Source organism: Notamacropus eugenii, chromosome 1, assembly GCF_028372415.1.
Source record: "Notamacropus eugenii isolate mMacEug1 chromosome 1, mMacEug1.pri_v2, whole genome shotgun sequence".
Lineage (NCBI taxonomy): Eukaryota > Metazoa > Chordata > Mammalia > Diprotodontia > Macropodidae > Notamacropus > Notamacropus eugenii.
Window position 1 is genome coordinate 608341262 of NC_092872.1, and position 13681 is coordinate 608354942.

At 39.9% G+C, this 13681-nt stretch overlaps 1 protein-coding gene across 5 annotated transcripts in view; it reads right to left on the reverse strand.

Annotated features, from left to right (window-relative positions):
• Positions 1-13681, reverse strand: part of INTS9 (integrator complex subunit 9) — a 138690-nt gene that overhangs the window by 9821 nt on the left and 115188 nt on the right. For 3 of the 5 annotated variants that reach the window (XM_072634813.1, XM_072634816.1, XM_072634817.1), the window contains 3 exons: positions 10467-10591; positions 6592-6645; positions 6181-6348 (listed from right to left, as the gene is read on the reverse strand). In XM_072634813.1, coding sequence (XP_072490914.1) covers positions 6181-6348; positions 6592-6645; positions 10467-10591 — 347 coding nt within the window. The remainder of the gene's footprint in view (positions 1-6180; positions 6349-6591; positions 6646-10466; positions 10592-13681) is intronic. The other 2 variants (XM_072634814.1, XM_072634815.1) reach the window with 2 other exon arrangements.

Genomic DNA, 13681 nt, shown 5'->3' on the forward strand with positions numbered 1-13681 from the left:
ACTCATTAAATTTGCAGATGGCATGGGGCTAGGAGGGACGGCTAACACACTGGGTAACTAGAGCACTGGATAAAATGTAGAGCACAGAGACAAATGTAAATTAGGTTAAAAAAAGTCGACTTCATAAATAAAAGGATACGGAGGCATAGTTAGGTGAGTTTTTCTGAAGAAGATCTGTTGATTTTAGTGGCCTACAAGCTTGATACAAGTCAGCAGTGGGATGTGATAGCCAAAGAAGCTAAGGTTATTTGGCACAGTATTTAGAGAGCCGCAGCTTCCAGGAGGTAGGAGGTAATGACCGCCTTTGTACTTTTTTCTGGTCACACCACACCTGGAGTCTTGTGCTCAAATTCTGGGGGCTGCAGGAGAGGACGCCGATCAGGTGGACGGTGTTTAGAATGAGGAAGGGCCATTAGTTCACATCATGTAAGGACCGGTGGCAGAAACTTGGAGATGTTTAATCTGCAGAAAAGAAGACTTGTAGGGAACATGCCGGCCATACTTCATAGGTGAAGGGTTTCACTTGGCAAGGGGATTTATGGAGTTCTCTTTGGTCCCAGAGGGCAGAACTAGAAGTAAGGGGGAGGGGAGGTGCAAGGAGTTAAATTTAGTTTTGATGTCAGCGAAAACTTCCTAACATTTAGAATGAGAATGAAAATGGAAAAGGCTGTGTTGGCAAGGAGACATCTCTCCCTCTTGAAGGGCTTTAAAGCAGAGGATGGATGACCACTTGTCAGTAGGCTGCAGTGAGGTTTCTTTTTGGATATAGGTTGGGTTGGATGGTCATTAATGGCCCTCTTAACTCAAAAATTCAGTGATTCTTCAGTGGTTCCTGTTTTCTTCTGGGATCAAATACAAGCTCTTCAACTTGCCCATTAAAGCTCTCTGTAACCTGGCTTTCATTCAATTTTCCAGCCTGTGCTTTATTCTACATCATTCCTCTTCCTCCACGTTGTGTTTCCACCAAACTTCTCCAAACCTGGCACTGTGCCTCTGTTCCCATGTATGGATCTACTTCCTCCATGCTTTGATCTGTTAAACTCATTCCAGACTCAGTTCAGGTTTCACCTGCTCTGTAAGGCTCTTCCTGATTCCTTTGGCTGCTAGTGCTTCCCCATTTCTCATGTGACCTTAACATCCTTTGCATATTGTATCTGCTGGAAGAATGAAAGTTCCTTTAAGGCAGGGGGTGTTTTTTAGTTTTGTTTTTGTATCCCCAGCTAGCATAATGCCTAATAAACGCATGCTGAATGAGATGACTTGTGTGTCATATGTATGAATCCTAATTAGAAAAGGCCAACACTTTACTCCCCTTTTAATCCTAGTCTCTTACTCTTTATCTACATTGCTACTTTTTGAATGACTGGTCTGATGCATTTTCTCTTTTTTTAATTTGTATCATGTTGATGGAACCCCTTTAGTTAAAGACAGAATGAATGAAAGAACATCCATTAAGTGCTTTACTATGTGCCAAGCACTGTGCTCAGCATTTACTATTCTAAATGGATATCTGGTAGACATCTCAAATTCAATATATCTAAAACAAAACTCATTATCTTTTCTCTAAAACCTTCCCCTCTTCCAAAACTCCTTATTGATGTGGAGGGCATCATCATCATCATCCTTCCAGACATCCAGGCATGCAATCTCAGCATCATCCTTGCCCTCAGCCTGTCTGTCTTATAATTTCCAATTTTACAATATCTCTCATGTAGATTCCCCTTCTCTCTACTCATGCAACCCCCACTCAACTGAAGGCCCTCATCACCTCACACCTAGACTATTCGTACAGCCTGTGGTTTGGTCTCCTTGTCTCAAGTCTCTCCAACGTCCCATCTGTCCTTCACATAGGCACCAAAGTGATGTTCCTATAGCACAGGCCTGACCATATCGTTCCCCTTGATCAGCGAGCTCCGGCAGCTCTAGGATCAAACGTACATTCTTCTGCTTGGCTTTGAAGTCCTTCACAAGCCGACCTCTTGCTCCTACCTTTCCAGTCTTGTTACACATTCCTCCTCTACTTGTACTCTTCTATTCAGTGACACTGCATCTCCTGACTGCTGTCTCCCATGCTTGGAATGCCTCCTGACTTCCCTGGCTTGCTTCAAGATTCAGACCTAATCTCATATTTTATAGAAGGCCCTTCCCAATTCCTGCCACTGTAGTATTAAGACTGATTAGAAAAGAAGTGGCAAACACATGGCTATGAGCCCAAAGCAGATTACAATACAACTGGGAAATATTTAACAAAATAAGGGTACAATAAAACACAGAGAGATACTAACATATGGTTTTATTATGTACCCCACAGAGATGCTTATTTATGTATGGTTTAGTGCCCTCCATTTTTATCTGAGTTTGACACACTGGACTGGGGTCCTTGGAGTATGACAGACAGCAAAGTCCAGGGGTACTAGCACAAATGGCAATGCCTGGGGGTCCCAAGAGTGTAAGGAAAAGGAAATATGGTATGGCCCTCTGGACTGAAAGTATATTAGCAGGGTGTGGGGAAGATGACACAATGGCTATACATAATGTGGGAATAGATCTGGTTAGGGACAGAGCCTTTAGGAATTGGACAGGTAAGATCCCTTTCCTACTCATACTTATGATTTCTCAATTTCCTTGATTTCCAATAGGGATCTTCAAAACTGGGACTCTTCAGAACACTTGAATAGATTAGGTTTATGACTTGACACCACTTCTGGAATGGAGGGCTGGAAAGATGCTATAAACAAACGTATTATAGCTTTTATCCTAGCAACGGTGTGGAATTCAAGGGCTTTCTTTAACCATCCAATTAAACAGGATGTCCTCATGTGTTAAGCCCCATATGGACTGATTACCAAATAAAAACACAATGAAAATGCCAGAATTTTTATTGGCGCTAACAAAACTCCTGAGATTCATATGATTAAGAATAGAAAAGGACTTTTTGGGGCAGAAGTGGTTGTCATTGTACAAGGAAGCTGAGGAAAGAGTTGTTTCCCTTTGAATACTAACACCATTATTTTGCCTTAGTAGCAAAACAAAACAAAAGAAGCTGCAGGCTTTCATCCCATTCATTTCAGACAGGTGCTTCCCAAAGCAATCAGTAATACTTTCAAGTGGCAACATACATTATACTCTGAAAGGATAAAAAACATTCTGGTCTCTTGCCCTGTGGTGCCAAGAGACCATAGCAGTAATGAATAATCTGGCGAGTAGAAATGATGCAGAGAGGGGCAGGACAGCCAAGATTAGCATCAGGGGATCATCCAGCTCCAGCATATGTCAGAGAGGTGGGAAGATAGGCAAATAACTGTACTTAATGGAAGCAAATAGGTTTACTCACTGAGCAAGCAAAACAGGATGGTGATGCTGAAACTACTCACAGATGCACCATATGTTATTTCCTGGAACTGACCAAATACCCCTTGGGAAAGACTATTTATTCTAACTGAGAAAATCATCCAAATGCATTCCAAAGACAGACCAAGAAGATATGGGGCCACCACATCTCAACTCGGTGTTTTAAAAATCCTTTGGCTCAAGGCCTTTCCAGTTGGATAGTACAGGGCAGAGCTTGTGCTCCAGATGCATATGTGTAGTTACCTTTTGCCACAAGAAACCACTGGAAGGAGGGGTCCCCAGACAATAACCTTTTTGGCCGCAGCAACTTATGAAAACCTCTACTAAGATGCAGTGGGGCTGTAATCTACAGGAGTGGAAGGAGTACTCACAAAATGACAAATCTTTTAAAGTATTTGGAAAAGTAAACTACTTTGGAAATAGTTCTTAGACCAGAGACAGAGGAATAGGTGAAGTTTCTAATAAATTAGGGGCATCCAGGATGGATGATTTAGCACCCAGCTTCTAGGAAGGGTATCTCAGTGATCAGGACACTAAGGACCCCTCTTAAGCTGCAATGATGAAAGGTGGGCATGGTTCTCACATGTATGATGAGTTACATGGATCAGAGTGATGGGACCTTTCTTATCTTCACCAAAGAAAGGAGGGATAACAAGATGAAACCAGAGTAGGAGGATTTAGGCTTTTGGTAGATACTGGAGACATACCATCTATATGGTAGGAGTTTTAGTGCAATACTTTAATTTAGTGTAATAGAATTCTTAGTGTTCTTTTTCAGCCTTTAGGATGGGAAAACAAAACCCTTCAGAGTAGGAGGTATACGGTTGAAAAACAGATCCAAAAGAGAAGTAGCACATTTGAAGAGTCCCAGGGTGGATGAGCTCCATGATGTCATCTGAGTAACAATGTACACACTGATTCTTTATCAACAGGGTGCCAAAAAGACCACAGCAGTGACCTTGATCCCTGCACTAGCAGAAAAAAGTAGTTTGGATCAGTGATGCTGGTATCATAATACTGAGTGATAAGTTTAAAAAATACACAGTGATGTTTTCCATGACAAGTTTATGTCTCTCTGGCTTTTGTTTTAGTAATACTAAATCATTAAGAAAGGCTCACTTTATTTAGAGATGATCTTCATTCATTTTCCAAATTTATGTGTCTCAGTTTCATATTACTAGCTCTCCCACGGCCAGTGAGCTATCTGGTCCTACAACACCATCTTGACGTATGAGAGGAATAACATTCACCATCTTTAAAACTTAATTCTTAGGTCTGAGTTCCCAAATCTGAGCCTCATACTCTACGTAAATTTCTAAGTGTAGTGTGAAGAGGAAGGTAGCCTGGCCTAGTAGAAAATGAGCTGGCTTTAGAGACCAGGAGGCCAAGGTTCCAGGCCTACATCAGATACACACTGGCTGTAGGACCTGTGTTAGTTATTTTACCTCTCAGTGCCCCAGGCAGTCTGCTAAGCCTATAATGTGGCACAAAAGGCGCTGTTCTTTACAAGGACCTCCCTATACTGGTTTAATACAAAAAAGAGGAGAGGGAACTAGGCATTTTTTTCTTATACTAAAGCTATTCTGCTCCATCTCACTCCATGCTGTAGACAGAGTTGGCTTCCTGGAAGGCTTCAGCCCAGTAAAGCTGGAGAATGACTCACTTGGATTCTCTCTCTTTTTTTTTTACTGCAGCATGTCACGCCCTCCAGAGAACTTAATATGTTCCTCTATTTCTTTATACCTAGACAGAAAGTTCTAAAATTTCATACATATGGGAAACATTAGGACACTGAGGAGTCAAAGACTGTAGGTTAGGCTAATAGAAATTATAGGCAATGTTGGAGTAGAAGTAGAGTTATTGCATATAACTCTTTTTACCATGTTCTATAATCCAGCCAAACTGTCCTACCAGCTGTTTCCTACACATTCTGTCTGCTACACCTATCCTTTGCCTTTGTACAAGATGTGTCCCAAGTGCGGAATGAACTTTTTCACCTCTGCCTTTAAGAACCTTAGCGTCCTTTAAGGCTCAGTTCAGATCCCTTGTCCTAGGTGAATGAAGTTTTTTCTGATGTATTTATGTATCTGTGCATAGGCTGCATCCTCCCAGTAGATTGTAAATTCCTTGAGGTTAGGGACTTTTTCTTTTTTTGTCTCTGTATTCCCAATACCTTGTACAAAATAGACACTTGAATATTTTTAAATGAATGAAATTGAACTGGGAAGCACACTGGGGCTGGTCAGAGTCAAGCATTGTGCTCAGGTCTTCATTCTACTACTGCATCAGAGGTAAAACTATGGGCAGGTCTGTAAATCTCTGCCCTACCTATGACACTGGATTACACAGAAGATGAAACATCAAACACGAAAGTACAAAGTCTTAAGTGCAATACAAAAGTAAGGCATTATTAATAATAACAAACATGAAGAACATGCAAATCTATATGACATCTACTTACATAATGTTTTGTGATCACTTTTATCACTAATTACAGAACCTTTCCATAAAACAATAAAAAAAATACCATCAACAACATCTTAGCTCTTCCAGAAGTTAAATGGCAGGGGAGAGATGAGGATGTGTATTTTCCAAGGCTGTGCCCTGGTTCAATGAATCACAATGATGGAGTATTCCTATGAACAACGATCCCATTTAAATGATCAGCACTTTATGGTTTGAAAAAATCCTCTCTTTCTTCTTCTCTACTTGCTTAATAGTGTTCTTTGGGCCTGGCCAAAAAGAAAGCTGGCTCTGGGCATTTTGTTTCAATAGACTCAACTGAGCAGGAAAGATATGATTTCTGTGATTACAAGTAAAGTAGCTTACCTCAGGCATGATTTCAATCTTCTCATAGCGGCGTTTAAAGGGCAAGGCGAGTACCTCCGCACGGCGATAAGACATTGCAGGGGGCTGGCAATCAATCATTAGGTCCATGCGATGTGACTGGGCAGGGGGAGGTTGGGTATATTGCTCAGGACACACCACATGGAGTGGCTGGAGGGGCAGAGAAGATGGCGTTAGGGAACACAAAAGGAAAGCAGTATGTCTCTGAATCAAAGCTACCTCTCTACAATGTGAGTGACTTGGCCCACTTCTCCCAATTCCATTCTTTCAGGCACTCAGGCTGGTTTCTCTTCCTCCTCCACCCCCCCCCACCCCCCCCCTGCAACATCTCATCTAATGACAATAGATGTAGAGTCAGAAGACCTGGATTTGGATACTGGCTCTGCTACTTACTACCTGTGTGAACTTGGGCGAGTCCCTTCTCCTCTCTGGCCTCAGTTTCCTCATCTGTAAAATGAGGGGGTTGGATGAAATGATCTCTAATATTATTCCCAGCTATAACTGAAGAATCTATGATATTCAGGCTGAACCCCCTCCAGTAAAATATAGGCCCCTTGAAGGCAGGGACAGGTTTCTGTACTGACTTTGAATCTGTAGCACCTGGCATAGTTCCTTGCACATAGTAGGCACTTAATAGATGTTCACTGATTGGACTGATCTTAAGTCTTACTGAATCCTTTACCAGTCTCTAAAACTGCCCATTCATTTCACACCTACAGCAAATGCTTTAAGCTCAGCCCCTCACCTTCTCTTACACACAAACTACTGTGATAGGCCTCCTATCTCTTCTCCCTTTCTCAAATCTAGTTCCACTTGGCAGCCAGAATAATTTTAATTTTCAATGTGTAATTTCCCTGCTCAACAATCTATGCTGTCTTTCTTTTACTGAACATATCACATTTAAACTTCTCTGCTTGACCTTCATGGGTTTCTATCAACTATACTCTTTCTAATATCAAATCCAATTTTTGTTACTCTTTACAGTGGAGTTTTTGTTCCATCTAAGCAAATCTGAGTCCTTACTACTCACTTATTTCTACACCGTTACACATGCCATCCCCCCACATGAAAACTTCACTTATTTCCCTCCATCCTATCATTCCATACCCTGATATATTAGAATCTAAATCAGGAGTGAGATTTCAGGGGAAATCCATGAACTTGGATGGGGAAAAAAATTATGTATCTTCATTTCAATATAGTTTTCTTTGTGATCTTTGGTATTTTCTGCCTTTAAAAACATAGTTCTGAGAAAGGGTACAGATGCCTGATCAGGCTGCCCAAGAAGTCTACAGCACAAAAAAGATTAAGAATTCCTGCCCTTAGTAAATCCCCTCCATTAAGTTTTTTCTGATAAATAAACCCTACCTAACCAATCACTCCTTATTATTACTCATGTACACCCTGGGTTGGGTGATACAGTAACACTTATCATCTGACACTCTTAAGTAGCTGGCACTGAAACAAACCTTGTAGGTCCCGACAACCCCCAGGGAGATCTGCAGCTTTGCTGGGAAGAGATAAAGACACCAAGTACACAGTCAAACAAGGAAGAACACACTAATGGAGGCAATGAGAAACAGAACACTACTGAGAGGAAGAAAGAAAAACAGCTCAATGGGAAAGTGGGGCAAGGGTTTCATGGCAGAGAAGGAAATGGTAAGAAATCAAGAAGAAACCAAAGAGGGTGCAATGCTGTTCCAAATCGCCTTTAACCTACATCTCATTCTCTAACGTCAGTAAACTGAGGCGCTGTAATATTTGCATTAAGTCACCTTCATGCTCCTGGCACTCCCTCTCATCCTCAATTAGACCCTGTACGGTCCTTGAGGAAATAAGCCATTTCTAATCCTCTCATTATCACCCTGCTTTAGTTGTTAGATGATTAGCCTGAACTGTGATTCCGCTGAAAGCTCAGCATCCGGGTCCCTTGCTGTTGGTGGCAGCCTTGTGATATGTTCTCCACCACCAGGTGGTGCTAGAGTCACATAACAGGCAGGGATATATCTCTTGGATATACAAATAGCAAATTTCAGTTCTTTAGTAAAAAATACTTTAAAAAATTAACTTACTAGAACATAAATATTTTAAAACTAATGAAAAACTAAAGAATTATATCCCTTCAGAGCAATGGAAAATGAAAACACAAATCTCCCTACAGACATTAAGTTCGGTAACCTATAATCCCCTTTAATACCAAATCACATTAGACTTAACTTCCGACAATCTAAACTCTAGGCTTTCCCTTCTAAATCACCGCAAGTGAACATGGTATTGTCCTTTAGACCTGCCTGCTTCCTTCTTCCTTGAATTTCCTTCTTTTTATCTCTGTGATGGTCACTAACAGCACCCAGAACCCTTTTTTACTTTCCTATCTGACTGCAATTTCAGCCCAAAGTGCTTCTTTCTTGCTCTTTAGAAGTGTCACACTGGACTCCCTCCTGAATCAAACATTAATACATAATACAGAAGCCTAAATACTTACAAAGCATGGATTAAATGACTAAAAGTTAGTAAGAAGACAAAAGAATGGAAAAGGCTTTCTAATAATTTTCTTATATAAATCAATGGCCGTAAGTGCTCAAATTACTCCTGCAAATATCTACAAGTATATTTTTGTACAACTGTTTCAGGCATGTGTTTAAATGAGAATGTTTTGGCAATAGTTTTCTTCCTATGTTTTACTAAAATTACCATTAAAATTAGATTACATTTCCTGAATACAAACAGGTGAGGTGGTAAGGAGAGACAAACTGAAGGATAAGAGAAAGGAGACAGTGAATCTGGGAGGAAACACTTGCTAGGGATTAGTACACGGTAGATAATTGAAACTTAGCTTTCTTGTGGTTTTGCTCCTATGGTAGAGATCATGTTTCCTACTTTGGCTGCGATTCTCTTTAGTGCTAGAATACAATACTTTTTTCTACAGTGGATTTTCCAGTAATGCTGTTTATTTTCAAGAAGCATGGTAATAGAGTGGACAGAGCATGTGCTGAGAATGAGGATGATCCAAGTTCAAATTCTACCTCAGATACTTATTGCCTATGTGACTTTGGGTAAGTTGCTTAACTTATCTCAGGCTCAGCTTTCTAACATGTGAAATAAGGGAGGTAGGACTCGATGTTTGTAAGGCCCCTTCTAACTCTAAATATATGGTCCCATGTCAATACTAATAATTCAGATTATAGCTTTCTGTGCCATTATCTACCAAATAACCTTCCCTTAATTAATAAGATAATTTAAATATAATCGTCTATCATCTACATTTAGAAATAGTTTATACTTAATTTTATATTTATTTAAATATAATTTTAAAGATAATAACAGAAGAATCTTATTTGAACTTATTAGTTAAGGATGGACAACAGCACCAAAAACTCTAAGGGGAAAGAAGAACCATTCCAACAAATATTTTAAGAAGCAATTCAAAGGAAAAGAAGGGAGGGGGAAAAGAGGGAGTAATACAAAGAAGAAATTAGCTTGGCAATCGGCCTGGTAGTAAGGATAGAGTTGTGCAAGAAAGGCATAAGCTACTGAAGAATCCCTTCAACAATTATGAAAGAAGTCTCAAAATAACATTAATTTTACCTTTTAATTCAGTGCTGTTTTAATCACAAATCTGTCCTATACGTTATCATTGTCTTTTGGCTATATTTCGGGGGGGGGGAGAGAGAGAGAGAGAGAGAGAGAGAGAGAGAGAGAGAGAGAGAGAGAGAGAGAGAGAGAGAGTATGTGTGTGTGTATGTATCACACAGACAGAAAGACAGAGACAGAACAATCATTCTGAGCATACCATGCAGGCTTTGTCAAAGAGCACGTCACTGACAATTACAGTAACGATGATGGCTGTGCAAAGCCACTGACATTCTTTTCACTTAGAATCAGGATGCTCTCTGGTTGAAAAAAGGAGGTGGAAGGAGGAAGTGTTTTTCCCAATTCACTTAGTAGGCATGTAATAAATATTTATCAACTGACTATTTCCTTCAGTCTACGTTGTAGAAGGGGTGCTTAGTCTACTTTTAAAATAATGTATAGGTAAAAATAAATATTAGTTCACTCTACTATCCATCATGCCTTTTTTTCAAATGAAAGCTTCTTTCAAAAAGCAGACATCATGGCCTCCTTCTCTAAATTTTAGGAGTAGTTGAGACCTTCACAGATGTTTCTAAATAAGAAGACATAGAACCTTCAACCCTGAATCCAAGAAGTTTGGCCCATACGAGGTAGAACCTCTGACAGCACAGAGGACATCCCGTTCATATCATCACCTGTACTTCCTTGAGCAGCTTTGACACCTGAATGAAATTGAGCCTTGTATCGATTGGACAGTAGATACATTTCATGGCCAAAGGTTGGTAAGGAGCCAGTGCATCTAGATATGAGAAGTCAGGTTCTGGGGAAAGAACAAAAAAAGATTTTTAAAAGAAAAGGAGGCAACAAAGCATTTTGTTGGTCTCTACTGATGGAATAGCTGGCTGCTGCCTCTACTTCTTCAATTTTTTATTTCTACTCCTCTATTTCCTACACTGCTTCTCTATTTCCAGTAGGGAATTGTGGGCTCCAAGGTTTCTTCTGGCTGTAAATCCAAAAGATCCCATCTCCTCTTTTCTCCATTTGAAAACGTCAACTTCAACTGTATTGCCTTTTATTCTTAATAGTTACACTGATGCTTTATTTTAACTCCTGAAAGTCCAAAAATGTACTTCAGTATTCCAAAAGATCAGTGATTTCACTGATGTGGACCTATCGCCTCTATTAATCCTGAACACAGTAACTAAGTACTTCTAGCGGACTGTAGTCAACTACATGAAATCAGCTTAGTTCATGTTTTCAAGAGATTGTTGAGGATGGGGGAAGGCTACAAGCATTATCACATCAGAAAGTTAACTTTCTGTTAACTCTTATTTAGTTTTCTGACATAGACGATAACTGAGTTAATTTTCAAATCTCAAAAGCAATGAATGATTAGGGGCTCAAAAAGCTGGAGAAATGTGACAAAAACAATGCCAGTGCAATGCAGACAGACCCATTTGAACCATCACATTTATCTGAGATCCTCCCAATGACCTACCAACCAGTCTGGGTTGTCACAGAGTACACCTGGCCAAAGGAAACTTAGGCTTGAGTCCCAGAATTTCCACTTAACATTTGTATGAATTTGGACAAGTCATTTAAGTTGTGTGAGTCTCAGCTTCCACAGAAGCAAATGAGGATAAGAACATACGTACCATTTACTTTACGAGGCTATATTTCCACAAATATGAACGACTGTTACTACTGGTGCTTAAATGCCTTTTATTTTAAGCAGGTTTCTACAATTCTAATGTAACTCTCTACTTGAGTGTGAGTTGTAAATCTCCAATAACTTTTTTTTGGTAAAGTTTTTTTTCTTTGCAAACTTTGAGGCACTGTATATACACATGACAGCTATTGTTGTTTCCTCCTCTGTAAAATGGGGATAACAACACTTATACCATTTACCTCCCAAGGCAGCTGTGAGAATTAAAGCACTATATAAACCTTAAAGCACTGAATAAATGGGTATCATTAATAAAAAGAGCAATAGAGTATCTGCCTATCAAGATGCTGTAGTAAGAACTTCACCTGGAAGTGCCTGTCTGGTTAAGACTTGAGTGATCCTCTTTGGAGGCAGTGTGACAGCTTCCAAGTCAGGAAGACCTGGGTTTATGTCCTCTCATTGACACGCACTATCTATGGGACCCTGAGTAAATCGCTTTTCAGTATTCCTAGGTAATTCTGTAAGACCCTCAAGTTACAGAGAAAGTGCCGACCTCAACTGGTGCTTCATTTGGGAGTTTACTCTGTCAGTGAACTCGCTGGTTCAGTTTCTATCCTTAATCTATCACCTCCAAATTTTTTTAACTATTCAAACTTATAGTTATATGGGAAGTACTTTACAGAAGACATGGTTCTCACAATAAACCTCAGATGTATGTAACACAACTACAATTATTCTCAGTTTTATGGATGAGAAAGCTGAGGCTCAGACAGGGGAGGTGACAGTGCTGAGACTGCCCCTCAACTCTTTCTCCCTTCTGTTCTGGAAACATGATCCTGCTCACATTTAGCTTTGAACTAGGTAGCTGGGAGAACATTTCTGAATATATGAATGTGTGGGGAGAGTAAGAAAATACCAGGGCCTGGAAGGGAATACTCTACAAACCTACTGGGCAAGGTCATACCTGTGTTGGCAATCAGACACTGGTTTGAACATTTTGTAAAGAAAGTTACAAAACATTTGATAACATTTCATCATTGTTAATCATAGAATTTTCTGCTTAAGTTTTGCTCTGCAACTTGATCATGCAAGTGATCCCTGACATGAATGTGTGCCAGTGAAGTTTAAGTTCTGACTGATCTTATCCCAGCTGCAAGAGGTTTGAGGATGAACTTGGCTATAGTGGGTAGGTGGTGCAGTGGATAGAGTGATGGGCCTGAAGTCAGGAAGATGCATCTTTCTGAGTTCAAATCTGGCTGCCTTAGTTCTTCAACTGTAAAATGAGCTGGAGAAGGAAATGGCAAACTACTCTAGTATCTTTTCCAAGAAAACGCCAAGTAGGGTCATGAAGAATCAGACATGACTGAAATGACTGAACATATCTGCCTATCATCTGTGGATCAGCCTTACTAGATTTGGAGAGGCTCATTAGGTTGGCCACTGAGGCTGGGAGTGAAAGCAACTCTCAAAAACCCTTTCCTAAGCCAGAGAGAAGTTTCATTCAGGTTCTGGGTCAAGATAATCACACCACCAAGTTATAGAGCCCTATAGAGCTCTATAGGGGCATTTATCTCTCCTGTTTGTAAAGAATTTTCAACTTTCCAAAGAGCTTTCACACCTATAATCTCATTTTATCATTCCAATACCTGAATTAGGGGCAGGTATTATTTCTATCTGACAGATGAAGTGAACTGAAGCATAGTAAAAGAGGTAGTGGCACAGACAGAGCTTAAATATCAATAAGGTACACACGGGACAGCTGAAAGCTTGTAGTGAAGTGAATTTTCTGCATGTGAACAATAGAAACAATGTGAAAAATAAGATGGAAACACTAGTTTTTCCTCTGCTCTAGTTTGCTGTACTTCATCTTAACCTGTTTCCATAGGAAGGACTGGTCTTCTAAATGACTGAGACATGTCAACCATGAAGAACAATTCCAGTGTCTTTTCATTTGGTGGAGTGGCTGAGTCAAGGAATTTTTCCCCAAATACTCTGAAAATAGGGTAGATATAAGAAAAAAAAAATCAATAGGTAAAAAAAATGTGATTAATTTTTTTGATGTTAGTGATAAGGCTAGAGGAAACCTCTCATAAAGCAACTTTTACTGGACTAAGTGAAGTGTGGTCTCTGTCAAACTTTGCACAGTTTCCACATTTTGTGTTTCCAAAGTTATTCCCCCTTAAATTATGAAGGAGTTGATGAATTTTAACAAAACCTAGGTACACTGACATTATGATATGGCTT